Below are 25,607 nucleotides of genomic sequence, written 5' to 3'. Positions count from 1 at the left end.
GTCAGAGATAGGTGCCTTAACCATTTGAGCTATGCTTGGTTTGGCAATTCGACTAAAATTTGATTGAACAATGAATCAATCAAACTTATTGACACGTGCTCTTCGATCAATGGAACTATAAATTTTGTTGACTTTTTGTTAGTGGAAACGTGGAGTGCTTCCATGTAAATTGATTTGGAGGGAATTTTGAGTCAAACGTGTTGGAATAATCAAATAGGAAGATAAAGTGACAAATGTTTTTTTCTTTTATTAAATAGTCATCCATGGACGGTTTAAGAATGATTGTTGGAAAATTTGAAAAATATTATTCCGAAATGAGACTCAGAAGAATTTTCTTTTCTTCATTTTTTAGAACTTTGGTTTTCGACATGATATAAAAATTGTAGGTAAATTTAAGGCAACTTAAATTTGACACAAATTTCATTTTTCATGGTTAAATATCAACAGAGTTTGAGATAGATAATTCAAAATTTTCAAGGGGTGAAATTGCGGAAACAACATTTTGAAATTAGACTTGCTCGAATTCATGTCTTAAATAAGCTGATTTGGACCTTACAAAAATCAACAATGGCTACATTAAAGAAGCCATAGATCTCCTCCCCTTTTAGGTTAAAATCGAGTTGTGGTTTTTTTTTTGGATAAAAAACTTCATTAAGAAACATGAGAACAATCTTGAGAGACTAAGATAGTCAATCATTTTGAGATATCGAACTCCCAACGATTACGTTAGTAAGATCATCTTCTTTCCTACAAAGCAACTTCACCACTTCAACCGAATCAGATCTACTAGGATCAGATAGGCCACCCGACCAAGCAAATTCTGTAAGCCCTCCAAGATGCCCATGGCCTCCAACATCTTCACACTTTTTCGCCCATTGACGAACTAGTTGCCGGCCAAGATAATAACACTATCCCAATTTCACATCGCCCAACCCAAACCCCCTTTCTGATCGAATGGTAGTTTCTTTCCACATTTAAAAAAAAAAAAGTCATCATAATTTAACTTCTATAAAATTTCTCTAAAGTAAAGATTTGAAATCCACTTGCAAGGCTCAAACCAAAAAAGGAAAAAGAAGAAGCTAATGAATTTTAATAATTATAAATTTATAAACCAAATTAAAAACATGGTTTTAAAAAGAGAGAACGCATTCCTATCCTATCCTGTCAGCGAAATTACATGATCCGAAAGAATCTATCTAATCTTGTAATAAGTTGAGAACGATAAATGTGTAACTTTATAAAATGCATCAAATATATATATATATATATATATATATATATATATATCTCAATTAAAGTGACTGATAATTTAAAATTATCGACCGTGAATCATCATATATTATATTTAATTACATTATAATTTATAATATAAAATACAGCCTTGGTGGAACGAGGCAGTTGTTGTTGTTGGACTCGAGTTCAGCTGGCGCACGCGCTATTTGGTTCCACCATTTCTTCTCTCCGAAACGATCCCACCGGCGGCGGCGACGACCACCATTTTTTAGGGTTTCGCCTCTTCTCTCTATCGTCTTCTTTGAATCGGTAAAATTCCGCACACTCGATTATATTCTCTATTTTTGGCATTTATTTGTGGCTTTTTGTTTTCAGTTCTCTTGAGACTTCTTAATGTTTGCAGGGCTCGCATGGAAGCTGCCATGGCAAGTGTGATTGGATCTCCCGCTGGAGCTTTTGCACGCCTAAACTCTACCGGCAGATCGGAAGTCTTTGGCAACGGACGTGGTTTTGTGCGCCTTCCGTCTCTGTCTCATGTCCCTATTCGTGTAAGAATGTTTTCTTTGTAGCTTCCCCGGATTTCTTCCTCCTATTTTTGCTTGATTGATTTGGAACTTGCAATTTGATGTTTAATTTCTGAAACGGATTGGTCTTGTTGCTTCGGTTTTGCTATGTTTGCAATTTTGTTATTGGACTTGTTTATTTGGGGTCTTAATGGTGATTGGTTTGTTCAATTAAGAGAGCTTTTGGATGATTTATATTGCTAGTAAATCAGTGACGTGATGTGGGAGTTTTCTTTGCACTAAATTTTAACTCTATGCCCTGCAAAATTAAGTTTTCATGTTTTAAACATCTACGATAAATTTGTATGTCAAATTCATGCGCATGCATTTTCATTTATACTTTTGTCAGTCTCAATCGGTAGTGATGAGGGGAAAACATTATCATTCATGGATAGAATTTTGAGAAGATTTTTATTTAATCGGTTGTGGCAACTATGCCCTCAGGTTTCTTACTCAAAACTCTGCAATAAGAAATTGGGCTCTGGAATTAGGAAAAGCATGGCAGTTAAAGCATCCATGGATGCGGAGTCATCTGAATCAGACGATCCAATTGCGCCCCTTCAGTTGGAGTCTCCAATTGGACAGTTTTTGACCCAGATCTTGGTTAGCCATCCTCATCTAGTCCCTGCTGCTGTTGAGCAGCAACTTGACCAGCTTCAAATCGACCGTGATGCTGAGGGGAACAAGGAGGCTTCTGGTTCTGGTACTGATCTAGTATTGTACAGGTGAGTTTTTATACCTTTCGCTAATTATATTATTGATGCATATGAGAATGGCGTGGATACTTCTCCAGTGAATGTTTTTGTTTATTATCAGATAGAGGAGAATGACATGGAAACATGAAATTATAAAATTTCTGGGTCCTGGTTTATTGAATGTAGGGGTTTCAAAGGTTCTTGAGGTATTGAGAGGATACAACTGAATAATGCCTACCTATTGGGCACTAATAGAATGGGAAAATGCTACATATGCTTTTTAGGTTGCACAATATATCATTCTGATGCTCCTAGAAATAAGTGGTTAGTTCTTAATTGTCTTCGAAATGAGAGTAGTGCATAAATACGAAAAGGTTTCTTCTGGGGTTTACACTTTTGTTTTTGCTAAACATGACACTAGATCAACCAAGTAGCTTGAGTTGAGGGTGCTGTATTAATATTTTCAATTGCTTCTGAAATCATCAGGAGAATTGCTGAGGTCAAGGCAAATGAAAGGAAAAAGGTTTTAGAAGAAATCCTATATGCTTTGGTCGTACAGAAATTCATGGATGCTAATGTTCCCCTGATACCTGCAATAACCCCTTTATCTTCTGATGTTTCTGGTCGAGTTGACACTTGGGCTGCTCATGATGAGAGCCTCGAGCATCTTCACTCACCTGAAGCATATGAAATGATCCAGAACCACCTTTCTCTCATCCTTGGGAACAGGGTTGGTGACTCAACCTCAGTAGCACAAATAAGCAAACTCAGAGTTGGCCAGGTCTATGCAGCTTCAGTGATGTATGGCTACTTTCTTAAGCGAGTCGACCAGAGGTTTCAGCTGGAGAAGACTATGAAAGTTCTTCCAAAAGCATTGAATACAGAAGAGGGTATAATTCATCAAGCTGTTGGAGAGGACGTGAGACCCCATATTGGAGAGAACTCACCACCCGTTCCGCCACATCCTGAAATCTCTTCCTGGCCTGATGGGAACGGCCTCGGGGGATTTGGTCAAGGTATAAAACCTTCTAGATTGCGCAACTATGTCATGGCCTTTGATGGGGAGACACTTCAGAGATATGCAACCATAAGATCCAAAGAGGCAGTTGGCATCATCGAGAAGCACACAGAAGCACTGTTTGGTAGACCCGAGATCGCTATAACACCTCAGGGAACCATCGATTCTTCCAAAGATGAACTATTGAAAATCAGCTTTGGCGGTCTGAAGGGATTGGTACTGGAAGCAGTCACTTTTGGCTCTTTCCTCTGGGACGTCGAAAGCTACGTGGATTCAAGGTACCATTTTGTTGTTCTCTAAGTTAATGCCATTCCTGCCACAAGTATGTTGTATTAATCTGCGCGGGTTATGCTGTATATATTATCACCTATGTCTGAATAACATGGAGATAGAAATGTAGGGGGAGAGAGTTTCAGTTTAGGCCTTACAGGAATTTTCACAACATATGTAATAGGATTTGTTTAAAATTTCTTCCTTTTTCTCTGAATAGAACGCTTTGATCCATTTCATTATCTTCATCTTCTGTCCACTTCATTGGGATTTGGAACACAACATTTTTCTACAACCCAAAAACCCATGCTCCATCAGAAGTAATTAATTAGGGAGTCACGGGGTTAAGATATTTGTAGAGGGACATTGTCATGTCTAGTGATGGAGAAAATTCACCCATTTCTGTGGCTAATTTCACATCCAGAAGTACCTGTTTTCTTGTTGACAGGGGAGAATAGAATACGACGGTCAAAGTTGGTGACTAATCTGCAAATAAATTCTACTTTACATTACTTATTGGCATTTTAGCAGAATTATTTTATCCCAAACTTGTAAGGTTATGAGATGGAAAATGGTACAAGAAGAGGGATGGCGAGTTGGCTGAAAAAAGAAAGAAAAATATTTGTATAGAGAGAAAGAAACATTCTCACAGTCGCAGTTTTGAAGTACGATTTGGGAAAATTTGGGTTTCGAAATAATCACAAAAAAAGTCAACAAAATCTGACTTCTCTGATCCACAGCCTCACACCAATCACTTCTCTTCATGATGTGAAAGCTCTTTCCTTTCTTCACACAACACAACAACTCTCTCTCTCTCTCTCTCTCTCTCTCTATTAGGGTTTGCCTCGACTTGTGCACAAAACTTTGACTCTGTTTTGAAACGTCAAAGTTTAAGGGTATTTTAGTAATTTAGGTAATTTTTAGAAGTACATGTAGGAAAAGGACCAATAATTTACTTGTCTCTCTCCTATAATTCATGGTGATGTCTTTCTTTTTCGTATATTTAATATGAGAAGAAGAGGGTTCCAATTCCAAATAGAATTTAAAAAAAAAAAAAGGAAGAAAAGTGAATGAAATTCCCTTTTGTATTGGGATATGAAGAAAAAGAGAGGATCCGAAATAAAGGCAAAGCAAAAGGCACCCAAAAGCAAAACACAGTGGCCTAGATTTTTAGTTGCTTTGTTTGAGTCAAAAGCTTAAAGCATAAAGCATATATATATATATATATATATATATATATATATATATATATATATATATATATATATATATGTTGGAATTGTTGAAAAATGAAAAATGAAAAATGAAAAATGGGTGTTGTTTCTTTTTCTCTCAATCATAAAGCAATCGATTGCAAAATCATTTCTCGAACTCATTTATGATCCAATTCCCATCTCCTCGAAATTTACACCCAATCTTTCTTTCTTCTTCATTTATGATTTATGTGCCCTTTATTTTATTGCTCACTCACCCCATCCCATTTCTTATATATATATATATATATATATATATTTTAATAATGGAATTTGGATATTTTCCATTCCTTCCCACTTTGCCCATCAGGCATTAACTTCTTCGACCCCTGTTAGCTCCACCATCCACATCCTGTTTTGATTCATTTTGGTATGTTTGTCCATTTTGATTCCTATTTTTAAAAGGGGATTGTTTTGGTTCATTCATTTTTTTTATTTCTTTCTTTTCTCTTGGTAAGATTTAAATACTAGTTTTGAAGGATTTCTATATTGTGTGTAAATTTCAGTCAAAATTTTGGGAATAAGGATCAAATCAATCCTTTTTAAAAAGTTCAGGGATAAAAACAGACGTTATAAAGTACTGAGTGACTAAAATGAATAAAATTGAAAGTACATAGATATATAAAAAATAAACGTTTTAAAATTGCATAGATAAAAATGGACTAAAGTAAAAAGTACAATAATCAAAATAGTATTTAAATCCATCGGTAAAGTATCGATAATTTAATTCCTTTTTTTTCCCTCTCTCTGCGAGAGATGGAAATTATCAAAGTTTTTCTTTTTGATATAAATCATTGTTATCTTTTTGAATTCCAAGTAAAGTAGACATGGTATATTCTCTTTACTAACAAGCTCTTTGCTTTAATTTCCCTCAAAATGGAGTCTTCTTTTTGTTTGTTTCTTTCTAGATCAGTCTCATGGATTACAGAAGCTCTGCAAATCTTTACAGTCCATAAAAACAACAAGCTATTAAATTAATTAATTAATGTCTTTTTCTTCTCCAAAAAAAAAAAAACCTTAAAGGTAAATAGATTCCTCTTTCAAGCTATCATAGACCCTGAATGAAAGAAAGGAAATGATTTGGATTTATAATGAAATGATGGGTGAAAAAAGATGTTCTTTTGGACTTTCCCTACCAAAAAATATTATCTTTTCTCTAATCCCATTGCATAATTATGGAAATTATTACTTGAAACTGAGTCTCATACATAAATTGGTTCAACTTCAAGTATGAACTTAACTAAGCCGTTAATTAAATTAACTGATACTCATCTAAAGATGGGTTGGATGTTCAATTTTCCATCCTCACATTTTCTATTCTAAAAAAATAATTTTTCTTGAAAAATGTTGTATAAACCCAATAATTGAGAGAGAGAGTGAGAAAAAGTGAATAAAATTTTAATTGATTAATGTGTGGATGAATAGAACTAAGTGCATATAAAAGGAGTTTTAAGTATTTTATATGTATTTTTTCCTCATCGTCAAGAAATCTTCTAAAAGAATATAGAAAAATGGAAATGAAAAATATAACTTTTTGTTTCCTGCTTTCAGTAATTTAATAACTTAAATAAAGAAACATTTTTTGTTAAAAAAAATTAATCATTTTAAACTTACGTAATTAATATAACACAACAAATTTGAATACAGTAAAAATTGAATTCCGATCACCTAAAATTTTAATTTGATAAAACAAGAAACATTCTATAGTTATTAAATGTATTTAATTATATTTCTTTTTTCAATAACAAAAAATGAGAAATAAATATCGACATATTTTTCTTAGTATCTGATTTTTTTTTCCTTTTAAAAACGAATAAAAGAACAGGAATATTGCGAACTGAAATAAACCCAAAATATGCTCTTCACAAAGTGGTTGCCCGTGTGGATTTGAAGAGAATATTTAGAAAGCAAACTTACAAAAAAATAATAATAAATAAATAAATAAACACAAAATTAGGAATTAGAAAAAAAAAAAGAAGAAGAAGCAAAATTAGGGCTTTTCTTTTCATTCTAAATTTCCACAACCATATGAATCCGAACAATCTCTCTCTCTCTCTCTCTCTCTCTCTCTCTCTCTAGATTTCAGGTCAATGGGTCCACTCATTAATCATTGTTCTTGACAATTACAATTTACACCCACCATTCTTTTTTATTTCCCTAAAATATTCTCCCATAATATGCTTAATTCTAAACATCCCATTTTCAGTGTTATCTTATTTGGTTTAGTGTTCACGTCTGTCACTTTTAATGTATTTAATTCCAAACCTTTTTTTTGGTTGTTTCAAAATTCAAATTACAATTAATTATGTAATTTCTTGTCAATCAATTAAAAGATCGAAAGTTCTAGTTCGAAGACCTATCCTTACGAGTTACTGAACTAAAAATTTAAACTGTTTTTTTTTTAAAAGGCCGATATGATGGAATTTTCTTTTTCATGTACAACCTTATAACATACAAAAGTGAAAGAAAGAAGTGGCATTGGAGCTACCTTTGAAAGTTGATCTAGAATCGGAAACCTTTTTGTTGGAGTTGTGATTCAATTTCTGAAGAAAACAATAACATTGTATAAAAGAATCATTCTTCCATATCTAACTCTCCCTTTTGATCAATTAAAGATTTTTTTTTCCAAATAATGATTAAATTAAAAAAACTTTGTCCGAGGATAAGATGACTTTGCGTTTGAAAGAGATATTACGAGTACATGAGATAAGCCCCTATTGTAAACGAAGAAAACAATATATCGATAGAGGTAAAGAAATGAAAGGAGAATGGATCAGTGAAATAGACAATACACAAAGAAAAATATAGGACCGTCTGAAAATTATGGAATGTGTAAAGCAACTGACAATAGGACGAGAAGAAGACGGACGATTTAATTCAAGAAAACATACCCATAACTAGAATCATAATAAAATAGATTTTGTCATGCTCCAATCCATCCATCCTTGTAAACATGCAAATAAAATTTAGCCAAAAAGTACATAATCAAAGAAAAAGACAAGAGTAAATCTTTCTCACCAATGTGGAAAAGTTTCTATCAAATGGGTCTCAACTAAAGGAATCCTTATAAAATTATTGGAAAAATCACTAGAATTTAGAAGAGAATATTGCAAAATCAGCATTAGGGGACCAAATTGTTTTCTTTGCTCTTAAAACCATGAACAATGTCTCTCTCTCTAGGCAGTCAAAATGCAAAGAGTTTGCAAAAAGGGGGGAATTTTCCCTCCTACAAAGACTAAGAAGGATTAAAAAAATGCATGAGAGAGAGAGAAAAATAAGAAAGAGACCTTCACACAGTCTATTTGTTGAAGTGTCACTTTCCTAAACATACTCTCTCCATTTTTTTTTTCTTTCTTTCTCTCTAAAACTTGAAACTTTGAAGGATGTTTGTTTTGTTTTGTGGAGCACAAAATTCGTTCCCTTTTCCTTCATTCATTACCTAAAAACTAGCTTTCTCACTCTCAACACTCTCTTTTTAAGCCTTTTACTTAACTCCCTTTGCTTTCTGACTCATTTCTCATCCAAAAACCCTCTCTTTTCTTCCTCTTTTCCTCTCATCTTCTTCCTCTTCTCCTTTTTTTCCCTCAAATCCAAGAACCCATCATCCCATCATAAAAACCTAACGAAACCCACTTCAAAAAATCCCACCTTTTCCAAGGTTATTATTAGATCTTGTCTGATCTTCATCTTTCTTTGGAGAAGTTTTGTTATATATAGAAGAAAAATGTTAGAGAAAGGAATGATTGTTCCTGATCTCTCTCTCCACATAAGCCCTCCATCATCTTCCTTTGATATTTGGGAAGAATTAGCTCAAATCCCTCAAGTTGACACTGAGCTCTCTCTCTCCAATAATCCGGCGGCGGCGGCGGCGGCGGAGAAAGACATGTCGGCCGATCGGTTCCGACCCATCAGAGGAATTCCGGTGTACAACAATGGGTTGTCGTCGTCGTCTCCGGCGGGGGGCTGTTTTAGATTTAGGGCATTTCAACAGCCGGCGGCGATGACAATGGAGCTTCAGAATCAAATTACGACGTCGTATCCCCATTTTGGGGTTTCGGAATTAGGGTGCAGTAATTATAATTACAATAGATCAAGATTTATGCCGAGGATTCAGAGTAGAAGGAACAGTAGGGCACCAAGAATGAGATGGACTTCTTCTCTTCATTCTCGTTTTATTCGTGCTGTTCAACTCCTTGGTGGCCATGAAAGTACTTTTTCCTTCTCTTAATTTCTAAACTATCACCGAACCCTGAAAGCTCGAAAATTTATTTCAGGGTCAAAATAACGCTTGATTTTGAGCCAGCATCCAACAGTTGTTTGAATATGGCAATAATCCTTTGATTAGTTCAAAGAAAGTTGCATTAAAATTTCTCAAATCTTTTAAGTTTAACCTGTGAAAATGACACTGCAAGAAGTTTAGAGTGATGATATAGGCATGGATTTGGAAAAATTTATACGTTCTTTTTATGAACTTTTTTTTTTCTTTAACAGGGGCGACTCCAAAATCGGTGTTGGAGCTCATGGATGTGAAAGATCTCACACTTGCTCATGTGAAGAGCCATTTACAGGTAAGTTTAGAGGAAAACCCACCATTTTTTTCTCTTTTTTGAAATCCATTTTATATCCCTTCTTCTCTTCTTCTTCTCCTTCTTGTTATTCTCTGCAAAAAGTTTTGATTTTTTCTGTGTGAACGTGGGGCGAAGGAGAAGACTTTGGGAATCCCTGTGGCACAGAAGCCAACGACGAGGGAATTGAATGAATAAATGAATGAATGATTCAGAAGCTGGAAAAAGTCTGTGTGTAGTTACGAAACAGGACAATTTCTCCTTTTAGAGAGAGAGAGAGAGAGAGAAAGAGAGAGAAATAGGCATCATTTCTCAATAATGGAACCCTCTCCCTCCCATTTACTTTCCACACCAAACAAAAACTTCCAAACCCTCTTTTTAATTTCTCACTAACCAAACAAAATCCCCAACACCCATTTAAAAAAAAACTTTCCCTTTCCCTTTGGCGGGTAGTTGCATAATGGGCTTGCAATGGGAATACTCCTCTCCGATTCGAGCCTGTGGAGCACATTAATTGGAGTTTCGATGATGAGTCTTGCAATGTAACTGTTACAGTGATAGGTAGCCGTCAACGCCCCAAATTAGGAACCTTTAATATAAGTTACACTATCATTCACAATCGAAGTACACTTGCCCCAAGGTTAAAATCGGGAAGACATCAAGAGTTTTTCCTATTAAGCTCACCTTAGAACTAGATACCTTTAAGTCAGTATGTGATCAAGACACCTTAAGAACTTGCCAAAGAAACCATCTTTAAGAGGTTGACTTTTAACCTCGTTGCGAAAGAATAATATTTACCTCGTGACTTAACGTTAAAATCTCCTGCAAGTCCCCAAGAGAGTAATATAAGAAGGGAGAGAAAAAAAAAAGTTTTTTTTTTCCTTTTTTTTTCAAGTAGAATAAACAGCGGTGAAATTTTCAGATTATATTCAAAGTATTAATCTTTTATGTTTTATTAAGTCAATGTTCTTAATTAACGTTATTTCAGACACAAAACTGTACATGAATTTCCTTTTTCTGTTCTAACTTTCATGTCAATACACATATATTTTATCTGTGGGAATTTGTTTTTTCTCTTTTCAGATGTATCGTACAGTTAAAAACACCGACAAACAAACAGCTTCTTCAGGTATGAAATTCGAATTCCTTTGCAATCTCCCATAATAATAAACTAAACCCTTCTCTTCTTTCGAGCTTAATTAAGAATAAATTAATAAAAATTTTCTTGCTGTTTTAAAAAAAATTCTTCTCCCGCTTTAATTTATGCCTTGTGTCTTGCATGCATGTGACTTCATTCACATGCATCCATGAACATGATGCATACCATCATCATCATCCATATTCAAAATGACATCTCAAAACCTAAAAAGACATGTTTGGTTTCCAAGATTTTCCGGGAAAGTTAAGGAAGGGGAAAAAGATTAAGGTGTGTTCTTATATCCATTGGATTTATAGTCCAACTATTATTTTATATTTATTTATTACACATTCAATAATATAAAATTACCCGTGCTACATTGTTCCAGCTCAGCCTCAAGATTTTCCATTAGGAGAAGTTTTTGTTTCAGTGATAAAAAGATTTTTTCAAAACATTTCCATAACCCTTTGGTTTTTAGTTTTCTTTTTTATAAATTAACTAATCTTAGAATCGTTATTCTTCTTTTTTTTTTATATATATTATATATCTTTTATAAACTAAAAAGACAAATTTTAAAATCTAAAAGAAGTTGTTTTTGTTTTTGAAATTTGGATAAGGATTCAAAAGTGAAAAAACTTTGAAATAGTAAAAGACATGTAATTTTAAAAATAGAAAACTAAAACCGAAATGGTTCTCTCCCACCATGAAAAAGTTATTCGCCGTGTTTTCGAGCGAGCCACATTATTCGAGCCCTAACTTTAAAAGGGTTTTGTAGGAAAGTAATTTGCACTAGAAGGGAAAACTAAAAGGGTTTATTTATTTTCTTGGGATCTCTATTATATTATATTAATTTTGTTTAATGTGAATTAACCAATGGGGAAGACAGATAATTGGAAATTAAAATGGTATTTTCAGAAGGGTCTGGGGAAGAAGATTTCTTGCCAGCAACACCAAACCCACAGCATGAAGCAAATTGTTTGCTGAATCATACAAGAGGGTGTAGTACTGCTTCTTTGGAGGCAGCTGATATTCATCTTAATTTTGGATCCACATCTTCCATTAATACCCTTTCCAACTCTTCCAGGTTCTTAAACTTTTTATTTTTTTTCTCTCTCTCTGCATTTAATGCTGCTGTTTTATCTGTCTTCTGCATCAGCATGCTGCTTTGTTTTGCCCTTTTGATTGGTAAAAGTGTTCACAACATATACATATATATATATATACATATATGGATTTGCCTTTGTCTTTGTGACAGCTTTACTTTCCCCATTTCCTTTTCTTTTACTACCTTTTCTTTCAACATCTCATATACATTTATTTTGACTGATCTATGTTTCCATTTCTGATTTGTAAAAATGGTTTCATGTGGTATAAAAAAAGTGGGGTTTTTGGAGGGACTGAGGTTCTATGATATGGTTTGTGTAGCCTTTGAGATTGCCCACATCCAGCATGGGGTCTCAAATATATATAAGTTTTACTTGGTAATCCCAATTGACACGAGTCTATTTGCATGCCGAAACGACTCTTAGACGACTAGTTTGTGAGATCTTGTTTGTTGAAATAGGTCGATTTGCTATTCTTGAACTGACAATTTGGTCCTTAGATTTTAGTTTGTCACGGTTTTTTTAGTATAACATGTGGGGGGTGGGGTGAGATGAAGGTTTGAAGTCACGACTTTTTGGTGGGAAATAGGTACCTTAAATAGTTGGGTTATGCAGCTGTAACGATTTAGCTTTTGTGCTTTTAAATTGGTAATAATTTAGTCTTTGTAGTTTAAAGTTGATAAGTATTTACTCCCTATTGTGAAAAAAAATATTGTTAAGATTAAATAGGGTTTCTTATAAATGTAGACCGATAAATTGATCGAGAACAAATGTGTTTATAGATTACACGAATAAATCATTATATAATAAAAATTAACGCTTAATTCAGAGGTAGGGGATTAAATTGTTACATATTGAAGTTCAAAGACTAAATTATTACCAATTTAAAATATAAAGACTAAATTGTCACGATGTATAAAGAAAAATTAAAAACAAAATTAGTTTTTTCCACATAGGCATTTACCTTACCTTACCATATAATTTTTTCTTTGTTAGAAAAAAATAAAAAGAAAAAGAAAAAGAAAAATAAGAAGCAGCTTACACAATGATGGAAATGAAAGTGGCATAGCAGAAGGTTGCAGTCTTTTTTTTCTAGGCCATTTTCTCTTAAAATTAATGGTAAAAACAGCTTTTATATATATAGTCTCACATGCTAGCATTACCCAAAAAGAAAAGGTATGTGTTATGAAATTTGAATTTAATTTACTGTACACTTATATTGTAGTGCAATTATTATTGTATTAAAAAATTTCAGTATATCATATATAATTGTTTATTGTAAAAGACATATATATTTAACATTATTTGTGTTTTGTTCTCTCCCTCCTCAACGGCCAAATTACCTAAAAAATTTGATAATTATGATTATGGTAATGATTATGATAATTATATGTTGTTTCAGAAGAGCATGGGAGCAAGGATCTCCAAGAAGTACAAGTGTGTTTGGATCAGAAAATCAACCAGAGGTATAAACTTTTAGGGAAAAAATTTCTTATAATTTTATCCTAATTAGCCAATATATATAATATTTAGACGTTGGTTCGTCCTTATTTGTGCCTTCGAGTAGGAAAGGGAAATATATATATATATATAAATATTTTTATGTATTAAAAAAAAATATCTATCAAAATTTTAGCAGTAATCAGTAGAAAATTGAATGCTTAAGGTTAATACTCAGTAAAATAGTATTAAAGAGAAATATATATACTCTTTTTTTCAGGTTAGTTTTTAGTCTAGAAGGATGGTTTCAACTTATATATTATTATTTTATATTTGAACTTTAAGGCCATTTTTGTTTTTAAAAAATAAGTTTATTTCCTACTAACTTTGGTTTTGGAAATATATATATACGGAAGAAAAAGTGTTTTTTCTTGACAAGATTTTAAAAACTAAAATAGTAATTGTTTATTAACGATTTATTATCTAGTGTTTTACTTTCTAAAAATACTTTTTCAAATAAAAAAACTGAACATACCCACAATAAACAGAATTTCAATTTATTAACAAAAACTTAACATAAATGTTAAAATATCATTTTGTTGTAATATCATATTTATATATCACAATATTGCAGGTACAAAACGAACTCAACTCGAACATTCTAACAAACAAAAAAATATATATATTTTTTTTTTCAGGAAAGCTATGAGTTAGGTCATTCAAACAACTTGATGGGATTAAATTTAAACTCGAACAATCCATGCAAAGAGTTCCCCATGAGACACAATTGGCACAACTAAAAATCCAACCTTCACATCCTCATTTCATTTCTTTCAATATGTAGTACTTTAGCTGTGGAACAACCAAATCTCAACTTCATAAATAGGAAAAAAGAAAAATTAAATATAAATGTTCATGTCAATTAATTAGTTAGACATATAAATATATTATATTTGTAAGTTTTTTTTTTTTTTTTTTTTGGGTGATTGATGTGAGTTACTGCATTAGGTGTTGTTTATTGAAAAAGGGCAAAAGGTATAGAATAAATTTTGGTAGTGGATTATATGGAATATAGGGAATTGGATGCTCCTTGTATTTAGACAAAGTTTTGTTTGTTTTAGGTGATTTGATTGTTTTTTTTTAAATGACTAAAAAAGCTACTATTTTCATTTTTAATTTATTACATATGATATCGAATCCAAAGTTTTTCATATTGGATTCTGATTTATATAGAAAGATTTGATTTATGAGAGATTGTCGAGTATAATTCAACTTTATTTGGACCCTTTTGAATTAAAGAGATGAAAATTAATTTTATAGGAATTTTTGTTTTTATTAAAGTATAAGTAGAAACGAAGAAAATTTGAAACTTAAATTAATTCTACACCACTAACTTTGTTTTTTTTAATATAATAATATGTGGCCTGAAGATTTAAATTGAGATGAATACCTTAATTGGTTGAGTTAAATTCATATTGATTTTTTTAAATAAATAATATGTGACTGCATTTATAGTTTAATTAACTTGACTTTTCTTTCTTTCTTTTTTTTATAGACCATGTTAATGGTCTTAGTTGAAAAACATTGACTATAAATTTATAATAACTTCGAAAATTCAGTCCCTACATTAATATTCTAGCATAAAACCAAGCCACCTGTAATAAAAATATTTATTTTTAAAACAAAAGATAAAAGCTTTAAAAAAATTGTTCGAGCATGTATTTTACCGAACTTTGTTCCAGTTAAAAAATATTTTCTAAATAGCTGTTCTATAAAATACTCATTAACAATTAGTATATATATCAATCTGAACATAGTTTAGTAGATAAGATGTTTATTATCATTTTAAAAGTTAATAATTGGATCACCCTGTAATTATTGAAAAAGAAATCTATGATTGATATATGATGATTACTCTTTCAGTCAAAATTTGACCAAAGTACTCAACTCCAGATGATTAGCAAAACAACATATTAGCACTCCTAAGTCATTTCTCAATCTTTTCGAAATTTGAATGAATAATCAAATACGATCGTACCTCAATAACATTACCTTTTGGTATTTATTTGAAAGAAACACAGAACCAGTTACAATGCTCGGATCGTGCATTTAGTTGTACCACACGAGATCTTTGATGCAGAATTCGCTTAGTGATTAGCAGCGCACTTGGACAGTTTCCACCCAAAGCATGGAGAGTTCAGTCAATCAGACCTCTTGTTTAGTCACCTGACTTGTAGTTCGAAGACATATAACTCTGTTACGTGTCAAGTTCGAAATTCATCATTCATTAGTTATAATTGCTCATATAAATACCATCAAAACGATAATTTGTTTTCTTCTCCCAATGAAAAGGAAAAAAATCAAATATACGTAACTGAAGTGGCTACTATGGAACAAAAAGAAAAGAAAAAGAAAATGTTAGTCACGTGGTGAGTAGGCTAGCTACTATACTAAGCTAAATGTGATGTCTCTTTCCCCCAAAGTATCTATCAGTTTTCTGAATGCTTTTCAACAAAGTCTACTTTTTATGCCAACTATTTAAATGTGAAACCATGACTTTATTTACCTTCTTTTTTCCCTTATATTCATGCATTATTTGATATCAAGTTTGGATTTTGCACTATGAAAAAAGCTCAAAAGCATTTTTGAATATTGACAAAATAGAGCCAAGAATTTTTATGTTCATCATATGCTCAAAGTGAGAATTTGAACTATTAATAACCTATAAAAAATCTATAAAAATAATTATAAGAAGATGCAAATACAATGGTAAGAAAATAACAAAAATAAAAAATAAAAAATAAAAAACACCATGAGAGAAGGACAGGTGTCCTTAATCCTCACATCTTAAATTCAAACCAAACTCTATCTATAAGGAACACAACTAATATTTTAATAAGTTTATATATATAATATAAGTGATTGACTTTGATACTATCTCGCAATAGAAAGTAGGTATTTTTAAAAATTTGGTAGAAGGTAGCCTATTTTCTAAGGAAAGTATTAAGTACTATATATATATATTTTACAAACAATATCATAGATCAACTATTTAAAATATATATTTTAAATTAAAAAGTGAGAAATTCGAATCAATTTTATATGAAGTGTTGAATTAAAAATAAAAAAATAAATAAAGGATATATTTTTTAATTAAAAAAAGTGGGGGAAGTAAAATAAAAAGGGTAAAGTAACCTGAAAAATCAGGACCAAAATAGTATATTTTTTTTTCCAAAAGAGAAATTACGTGCACAGAGCATTGGCTGGCGCACACTATTTCATTTATTTTCTACAACCTTTATTGAGTATTATTAAAGAGTAAAACCTAAAATGTGAATTACTCATTTGCCCCTTTCCATTTTTCATCTTCCTTCACCATCCACCTGCCAGCTCGAAGACTCCAGTGAGCAACTCGCAACTGGACAAAGGGTAAATAAATAAAAACATTTTTTTCACAAAAAAGAAAAAAAAAAGGTTTAGCTAGTTCTCTACGATTTGACATTCGATTGATCAGCATGATACGTGTGAAAATTGAAATGTATTTTTAAAAATTATTTATTGTGTGTAGTTTGATGCCACGTATACTCACATCTACTAAAATATTAGATAATATCTCCTAAGCTAACAAATGATAATTAAAAATTATCTCTTAACTCCTAATTTTGTGTTCTTTTTAATTCTGGGTTCGAATCGGATCTTGAAGAATAGGTAAATGTCAATTACTGTTATTAAATTACATAAATTAAATGGATGAGAAAGAGACTATTAAAATTTAGGGATTAGTACACTATTTATATACTATAATTACATAAAATGATTGAAGGTGTAAAATTTACATTTTGTCATGAAACAATTTCATTTAAAATGATACCCATCACCTAATTTATTAATATACCCTTTTGTATCTACATCTCAATATTAATTAATTTTTAAAATCCAAAATTGATTACTTGCGATGTTACATTTTAAATCCGTTAAATTTTGTCTAATTAGACCCTCCAAAAGAAAAAAAATATCAAATCCCCAAAATCCTCCATTATTGAAAAAATTCGAAAACCTCATTCCTCCGACTTTTCTTTTTCCTCTGTACTTCTGTTTCCATCCATTCCTTCGTCTCCGACCACCGTCCGCTTTCTTTCGTCTCCGACCATCGTCTCCGTTCTTACTCGTCGTCGGAACAGTCCATCTAGCTTCTAATTCGTCTCCGACCATTCGTCCATTGTTTCCGTCCGTTTATCCCGAGGTTTCCTTTTTGTCGTTGGCCGCCCGTTGATCATTCGAGTCCTCCGTTTATCCCGACCATTGTCTGGTGGTCGATAGGAAGGTTTGTAAGTTATTTGCTTTGTTAATTGTAGAGGAATATAGTCATATATACTTTATAGCTAGATATAGGTTATATCTCCATATAAGTGTATGTTATAATGACTATAGTTTATATCACCATTATTGAGTGTATGTTGTTTACGTTTATAGCTGGATATAGTTTATATTTCCATATAAATGAAAAGGTAGTCGGATATAGTTTATATCTCCATATATATATATAGATAATACATACATATATACATATACATACATAAATATAAGTATATGTTATAATGATTATAGTATTGAAATTTAAATGAAAAAATATTTTGTAATAAATTTCATTATTTAGTAGAATATATTAAGGAGTAAATTTGAGGATTATGTAAATAATTGAATATTTTGTTATAAATTTCATTCTTTAGTAGAATATATTAAGGAGTAAATTAGAATGGATTATAAGAATAATTGATTCAGGTCCCATAATAATTTAATGTTTACCAAATAAAATTTGGAATATTAATCTTTTACATTTAAATAAAAGACTAATTATAATAAATATAAATACCATAAATAAGGGTAAATTTGACCTTCGAAAAAAGTTTTAAATCTAGATAAAATTTATAAATATGGTATATTGTGAAAATAAGTTTCCAAATTATCTGTAAAATTTATGAATATTTGAAACAATTATCATGGCCCATGGCTAGTTGGGCCATCTGTTTTGGGCTTAGCCCAGCTGCGGATTCAACGGCCGGAATCTGACCAAGCTCCAGTTGATTCAATTATTTATATCGCCACGCCTCTCCAGAACGTTCTTGATATGTCCACGTCGCGTTCGACACCGTACTCGCTTCAGCTTATCCACACCAATTAAAAGAAGTGGCTAAAACTGGACGCGTATCTTTATATCCGCACTCTCGCTAATAAGAGCTCGACACGTGTCCCGGCAAGATAAGCCACTCCCACCAGGGAAGTTACACGTGGAAGAATATCAAAATTTCTGGAAATTAGTGGACGAGTCTGACCGGTTCCAACCTCCAAAAAAACGCCTTCCAACGCCGCATATTTGCCACGTGTCACACTGAGGTGGACAACGCGATCCCAGTCGTCCACAAAAATTTGAGATTTGTATTTAATTTTTCGTTCTCGAAGATTCCCATGTTTTTAGTTTATTAACATAGATGCGAGCTCTCGGGATTTCCTTCTTTCTTCTACGTTTTTGGCTGTGTAAGAAAAATTCTCGACGGGTTTCTGTTCCAAGTCCAGCGAATTCATTTACTTGTTTTGGATTTCGTTTCTAAAATTTGAGGGTGTTATTTGGAGTAAGGGCTAAATTTAGCAACATCCCCAAATTTCATCGATTGGGAAGATAATTTGGGGGTTTTGTTTTTCTTTTCTGGATCTCTTATTTCTCTGTTTAAGTTCTGAATGAGAACGAGTGTTGAACATTGGAAGGAGTGAAATATTTTCTCGAGGGGGATCAGAGAGAGAGAGAGAGACGTGAGGGTTTGCAATCAGCGAAAGGGAATAATAATAATAATAATAATAATGCCTATGGAGCCGATTGTGAAGGGGAATCCCACGCTGTTGTCATCTTCATCGTCGTCCTCATCGCTGATTCTGACCTCCGGTGCGAGTGGCCGCATAAACGCGTTGCTATCGATGCGCGCGCTGAAGAGTCTGATTATGTTGGTTAATGCCTTCATTTTGTTGTTGTTAGTGCCTTTCCGCGGCCGGAAGCGCGCGCAATCCATCGCTCTGTCGTCGGTGGAGAAGCCCAAAGACGATAAGCAAGAGAGAAAATGCGCCACGGTCAGGGTGCCGGCGGCGATCGTGTCTAGGAAGAGCAGTAGTAGTAATAACACCAACGGGACCGCGCCGGCGCCGGCGGGGGTGGATCAGGAGGTGGCGGTGAGAAGAGCTCTGGCAATTCGGAGGGTGCTTGAGGATTGCTGTGAGGACTCGGTGCGAGAGTTTCTTCTCTTCCAAACCCCGAGAGGAAATACGACCTTTACCCAATCGTGGACGCCTGTATCGGTGGAGATAAGGTTATCGATTTAATGATTAATGCCAATTTTTTTCCTCCAGCTCTAAGAACATTAGTTGTTTTTTTTCTCTCTCTTTCAGTTGACTTATTGACCTCTAGGTTTTGGGAATCATGAGCATTCAATAAATGGATAGATTTATACAGATATAATATTGGTTTTATATGGAAGTAAAGTTATCCTGTGGTACTCAATTTGTAAGGTGGAGTAATTATTTTGAGGGCTGTAATAATGTGGTTGGTGAATTTATGTTGTAGGAAAAATGGACAATATTTGTTAAAAATATTTAGTGAAGAAAACTACGTCACATCAGAAATTCAAGAGTTTTTTTTTTCTGTTTTCTTTTGGAGTCCAAGAACGACGGGGGATTCGTGTATCATTTACTGCTTAGTTAAATTTGCGAAATTCAAGAGAACTTCTACTACCCGTGTAGTTAAATATTTAAATAAAGGAATTGGAGCTTAACTATGCATCCAATAGTTAGGAAGGGATGACCATGCTTTGTGTTGTCACATTGAGTAATTTTTTTGGATAAGGTGGGGTTGCCTGGTTTATCCATGAGCAGGACCTATTTCCAAGGATATCAGTGGTCCTAGAAAAATAAAATATTTTCTTGTCTTAGATCAGGAAGTCCCCTTCGTTGTCCATTCTCTGCAATATCAGTTTGTCTCTGACTCCTAACAAGAACTATCCTCTGTATTTAGCTTTGAGCACTGAACTGCTCGTTTGGCCTCGTCTACCTGATGTTGATATGAAGGAAGTTTGAGAAAATGTTTCGAATAAATTCATAATTATGGTATTTGTATTAGTTCTCAATAATCACCATAGTTCAATTAACTTGAGATTTCTGTACCACAATATTGCTACCTCTCCTGTGATTGTTAGATGCATATTTAAGAAAAGATTTCTCGTTCTTTCGATGTATTGAATTGTTTGAGATTGACAGTGACACTATAGGTAGCAACTTGATGAAGAATTAAATACTTAAGATTCAGAGTTGTGTTCTATTTTCTTTTGGGGGGTCATTTTCTACAGTATTTTTAACCTGTTATAGTATTATGTCTTTTGTAGGGGACTAGTGGTTCTCTTGCATGGACTGAATGAGCACAGGTTTGTGACTTGTACCTTCAAATTATTTGTTGCTTCTTTGGACTGCTATAATGCATGGCAATAAACAGTAAAGACGCTTCAATTATTGTAACAGTGGTAGATACGGTGATTTTGCCAAGCAACTAAATGCAAATGGCTACAAGGTTTTTGGCATGGATTGGATTGGTAAGTGTGCTAACTCTTTTGACATTTCTACATGTTTGTAGATTCCTCGTGTTCTTTAGTCTTTCAACCTTTTTGCTTTCTTTATTAACGCTATGAGTTACATATAGTCTGGCTTTTTTCTTTGGGGGTTGTTTTTGTATACCCTTGTATTTCTATTTTGTTTTCATTCTCCTAAATGAAAAGTTCGGTTTCTTATAAAAAAAATGCTATCAGTTACATACAGTTCCCTCGTTAATTTTTCATCAACTTTTAGTCAGGATCTTAGCAGATAGCAGTCCAGTGGATATCTCTAGCTGTGCTTGCAATTTGTAAAAGTAGTAGACGTGTACATACTTCTAATTGTTTCACACTTTTAGCTGAAATGTTGATGACTAAACCAGTTTTTACTAGCTTTTAGAAAGTTTAGTTGTATATGATGAAAGAGGTAAGGAGGACAATGATAGCCCTGTTCACTCCGGAAAGCAATGAGCAAAGAAAAAGAAGAACTTTTACATTTGATTTATACTGATTTTATTGTCCTCCATGGGGCTCACAAATGGGAGAACACATCTCAAGAGACGTGGACTCCTATAAATGCATCCAACGGGTCCCCACTGTTGGTGGCTTATGGTCCTATTCGGACAAATAATTCTTATGTACTCATCTATTCAATTTGGAACCAGACAACTCTCTAAGTAACCATTTTGTTTTTGAAAGTTAAAATCTATAAACACTACTTTCACTTGTGTGTTTTTTTGGTTTGTTGTCTTCCAATGAAAAACATTTTCAAAATCTAAGGTAAGTTCCGAAAACTAAAATGTGGAGTTTTTTTTTTTTTTTGAAATTTGTCTAATAAATCAAATGTGTTTTTTAAGAAAGCTACCAAAGAAATGGTAATGAAGCCGACATAATTTTTGGAAATAAGGAATCTAAAAACAAAATAGTTTTCAAATACAGTCTAAATGATTTGATTTTGAATTTATGAGGTTCCAAGCGAAAAGGCCTTGCTTTTATGATACAACCTTACATCCTTCAAATACACAGACATTTTGCCTTTTTTCCTTTTTTTTTTTAAATTTATATACGATTACTGTTTCCTTAGTCTAAAGATTTCAATTCTTCAACAATGCATCTATATTTGGATGTTGCAGGATAAGGCATTTGGGATGCCGGTGCAAAAAAGTAACATGTGAAGCTCCTTTTTATAGAGTAAGATTGTTATCTGAGTCTGTGCGATAATGTGTAATTTTACTAGAAAAAGGGGGAAAATCCTTTGGAAGATTGGCTGGAGCCTTGATAACTTTGCTATGACACATTAAATCGACCAATGCATGACCTCAAAAACTTTCACTTATTAATAACCATCTGAATAGTTACTAAAACTCCTTGAAACCTCTCGTCTTTGACTACTTAGTGGCTTCGCGCTTTCATCGCTTTGGAAGGCATAGAAGTCAGGGGCTCTAAATCTGCACTCTTCAGATATCCTGTGGTTATGATGATTATCAAGTTTCTTTGCTTCTTTACAGGCCACGGTGGGAGCGATGGGTTGCATGCTTATGTTCATTCTCTTGATGATGCTGTTTCTGATTTGGTATGTAATGCAACAAATTTATAAATGACATCGATGAGAGAAAACCTTCTTTAAAATCCTTAATATTGTTCAATAATATCCAAAAATGGACTATTACAAATGCAAGTAGCCTTACAATAAAATAACTAACTAACCCTAACATACTAATTAACAATTTAATGTAAACTAATTAACTCGAATCAACAACTTAACTAATATATATTAAATGGACTAAAATAAGCATAAACTATTATACACCAGTCATCACATTTCTTACCACTATCGTACAGTTTTCTAGTGTTGGTGTGTGAGTTAAAAGAAAATAAATCATGGGGTGACTACCATATCTGGCTAGCTTATGTGATCGTCTATCTATTTGAATACATGGCAGAAATCATATCTTCAGAAGGTTTTGGCTGACAACCCGGGCTTGCCTTGTTTTTTATTTGGACACTCCACAGGGGGAGCCATTGTTCTTAAGGTATCATCTATACAAATGATGGTGTGCTTGCAAATATGGTACATTCTTCTGATTCTTAATCGATTATTCTACTTCCTCAGGCAGTGATCGACCCAAGTATCAGTTCTTGCATATCAGGAGTTGTGCTTACATCACCTGCAGTTGGAGTTCAACCATCCCATCCGATTTTTGCGGTCAGTGAAACTCATATCCTTTGACAGGGATTGGTTTTGATATCTGTCTAATTGTCATCCTTTTGCTCCTTCTGGTTGTAGGTCCTTGCGCCAATAGTCTCATTGCTGTTGCCAACTCTCCAAGTTGGCGCTGCAAACAACACAACCATGCCGGTGTCTCGAGATCCAGATGCATTGGTGGCTAAGTACTCTGATCCTCTAGTTTACACAGGATCGATCCGTGTGAGAACCGGTTACGAAATCCTCAAAATCTCATCGTTTTTGCAGCAGAATTTAAGCAAAATACGCGTTCCGTTTTTAGTTCTCCATGGGACTGTCGACCAAGTAACTGACCCAAAAGCTTCTCAAAAACTTTACATAGAAGCCTCCTCAACTGACAAATCCATCAGATTGCTTCAAGGCCTCCTACATGATCTCCTCTTTGAACCAGAAAGACAGAGTATCATCAGTGACATAATTGAATGGATAAATAGTAGATTGTAAGATGTTACCCTCTTTTTTCCTCTCTCTTTTGATCTGGGAGGAGTTTTTATGAGGGGCATGGCTGTGGCTGTGGCTGTGGCTGTGGCATTGGGTGGCGGCTACTGTGGCTGAATAAAGCTCAGAATTTCTTCTTTCATGTCGATAATCTTACAAATGTTTATGAACTTTGTCAATTGTTTATGAGGAAATTGCTGGCTATTTTGCCTGTTCTGCTCCTTCATTGCTTCTTAATCTTATCATAGTAAAAAAAAAAAAAAAATTGTCAATGGACCACTGAAATTTATTTTAATCAGACGATATATGGGGTAATTTTGGAATAACGATATATGGTGTGGGGCGTTGTCTAAAATTTTAAAGATTGAAGGGGGGAAATGTAATTTTACCCGAATTTTAATTTCAAGTCCGCCACCAACCGAGCGAAAGATCGCTGCTATCGGAGGACCATTGAAGATCGCCGATGATGGGTGATCACAGAAACCGAAGACGTACGTGAATCTCCATTAAAAATCATCAAGCTTTAAGAAGAAATCGGTGGAATTTCTTTCCGAGTGATGCAAGAAGCTCGATGAAGTGTTCGATTCGAATAACAACGAATGAAATTGGAGGGTCGAATGGAAGGACAGAGTAGAGAGAAATGTTCGAGTTCTTCCACTTTCTCCTTCGTGTTTGCCGCTTGTTACATTTTCCGCGACGTGCGGAACTCGAGAGTTCGTCTGTGAGAGATCACAGAGAAACATATAGTTGACCTAGATTTTGTTTTCGTTCGCGTACTTCAGCGGTTGATCTTCTAGGGTTTCAGGTCAAGCTTCACTAATAATGGCCGAAATTTGAGCGTAATTCTCGTCTGCTCTTCGTAGGAGGTTGTGCTTCGGATCATCATTACGCGTCTCTATGCAACAGGATCTGGCATTTCATAAGCCCAGGTCTATTTCTTCTTCTTCTTCTTCTGGCTCTCTCTCCTTTAGTTTTGTGACAGTAAACGACAAAAGAAAAAAGAATTGAAGTTCTCTCTATCTTCAAGTATTTTTTAATGAGTTAATTCATATCCACATGGTAAATAAAATAGAAGCTCTGACTTCTTAGTTCCAGATTTCACAAACCTGCCCGTGAACCTTTATTTTATTTATTTCATAAGTTCTCTCTTATATATTTTTAGTAACTTATTTAAGAACAGATGTCGTCAAACTTTCTTTAAATGAATAATAGTCTTCTCGACATAACTTTGCAAGGAAGATCTGAATTCTGATGTTATGAAAATTTAACTTGAACTGTCTCTCGTAACAAAGATCTCGGGAGGTATAGTTTGAAGTTGTCCATGTTAAGAACTTAAAACTACGGAACTGAACAATTAAGAGAACACTAAAACTACTTATTTGAATTCCGAGTTCTTTGTCCCTGAATAATTTCTGTTTGAAAAAGCAGATTATGACGTTCCTCTAATAAGGTTCTCTTCTGTTTCTGCTTTTTTTTTTTTTTTTTTTTTAATTTCGCATTCTGGATTCTGGTATGCTTCTAAGCTTTTCTTCTTCTTTTTTTTTTATCCTTATGGGGTTCCTTTCACTGTTCTTCTTTTTTCACTGGAACTTAGAATCTGCATCAAGAGAGTCCACAGGTTGTTCAGATTGCATTCCGAAACGTTTCATGTGAAAAGGCAGGCTCCTGGTGGAATGAAATAAAGTCACCTAGTTAGTGCTCTCTGCAAATGAATTTCTTAGAGGTGAAAGATTATAACCTTGTAGGTAAGAAAAGACTTCCAAACGAAGTTGACTGAGCAGTAGAAAATCTATTGCAAACGAAATTTTTTTTCCTATCTCTCTCCTTCTCTAGATTCCTCTCTCCCACTTGTGAAAAAAACCCAATAGTGGACAGAGTCGAGAGAGACGTATTTTTCTTTGCAGCTTGCTCGGGTTCTGGTACCTACTCCAGCTACTTTATTTTGTAAGTTTCTCATCCATTCGATTGTATTTCCTGCAGCAATACTTAATGATGTGCATTATCTTCTGCCTGCTTCCTTC

The 25,607-nt window shown here is 33.6% G+C and overlaps 3 protein-coding genes and 1 long non-coding RNA gene across 5 annotated transcripts; 3 read left to right on the top strand and 1 right to left on the bottom strand.

The window, feature by feature from the left end:
• Positions 1-1,381: 1,381 nt before the first annotated feature.
• On the top strand, positions 1,382-4,021 carry LOC111008740 (alanine-tRNA ligase, putative (DUF760)). Its single transcript, XM_022281534.2, has 4 exons — positions 1,382-1,542; positions 1,637-1,781; positions 2,241-2,521; positions 2,978-4,021. Exons 2-4 carry the CDS (start codon positions 1,644-1,646, stop codon positions 3,807-3,809), a joined length of 1,251 nt encoding a protein of 416 aa, XP_022137226.2. The 5' UTR covers positions 1,382-1,542; positions 1,637-1,643; the 3' UTR covers positions 3,810-4,021.
• Positions 4,022-8,382: 4,361 nt separating this feature from the next.
• On the top strand, positions 8,383-15,614 carry LOC111008674 (uncharacterized). Of its 2 annotated transcripts, none has more exons than XM_088121345.1 (6): positions 8,383-9,240; positions 9,524-9,600; positions 10,681-10,726; positions 11,651-11,819; positions 13,241-13,304; positions 15,352-15,614. In XM_088121345.1, exons 1-6 carry the CDS (start codon positions 8,757-8,759, stop codon positions 15,427-15,429), a joined length of 918 nt encoding a protein of 305 aa, XP_087977471.1. In that variant the 5' UTR covers positions 8,383-8,756; the 3' UTR covers positions 15,430-15,614. The 2 variants fall into 2 exon arrangements, with proteins under 2 accessions (XP_087977471.1, XP_022137120.1); XM_022281428.2 differs by having other exon boundaries at positions 8,395-9,240; positions 13,977-15,614.
• Positions 15,615-18,483: 2,869 nt separating this feature from the next.
• Positions 18,484-23,807, top strand: LOC111008635 (alpha/beta-Hydrolases superfamily protein). Its single transcript, XM_022281380.2, has 7 exons — positions 18,484-19,634; positions 20,703-20,741; positions 20,836-20,906; positions 22,412-22,476; positions 22,847-22,936; positions 23,017-23,109; positions 23,191-23,807. Exons 1-7 carry the CDS (start codon positions 19,135-19,137, stop codon positions 23,590-23,592), a joined length of 1,260 nt encoding a protein of 419 aa, XP_022137072.1. The 5' UTR covers positions 18,484-19,134; the 3' UTR covers positions 23,593-23,807.
• On the bottom strand, positions 22,511-24,553 carry LOC148212587 (uncharacterized). The gene is made up of 2 exons (XR_015789684.1): positions 23,976-24,553; positions 22,511-23,824 (listed from the first exon to the last, which is right to left on the bottom strand). It is a non-coding gene; the product is annotated as an uncharacterized LOC148212587 (long non-coding RNA).
• Positions 24,554-25,607: the final 1,054 nt, after the last annotated feature.

The sequence above is a fragment of the Momordica charantia genome (genome assembly GCF_013281855.1).
Source record: "Momordica charantia cultivar OHB3-1 chromosome 3 unlocalized genomic scaffold, Mcharantia_2.0 BLBB01000003.1, whole genome shotgun sequence".
Classification (NCBI taxonomy): Eukaryota; Viridiplantae; Streptophyta; class Magnoliopsida; order Cucurbitales; family Cucurbitaceae; genus Momordica; species Momordica charantia.
Note: the sequence above shows the minus strand (reverse complement) of the source record. Positions and strands in the feature narration are given on the sequence as shown.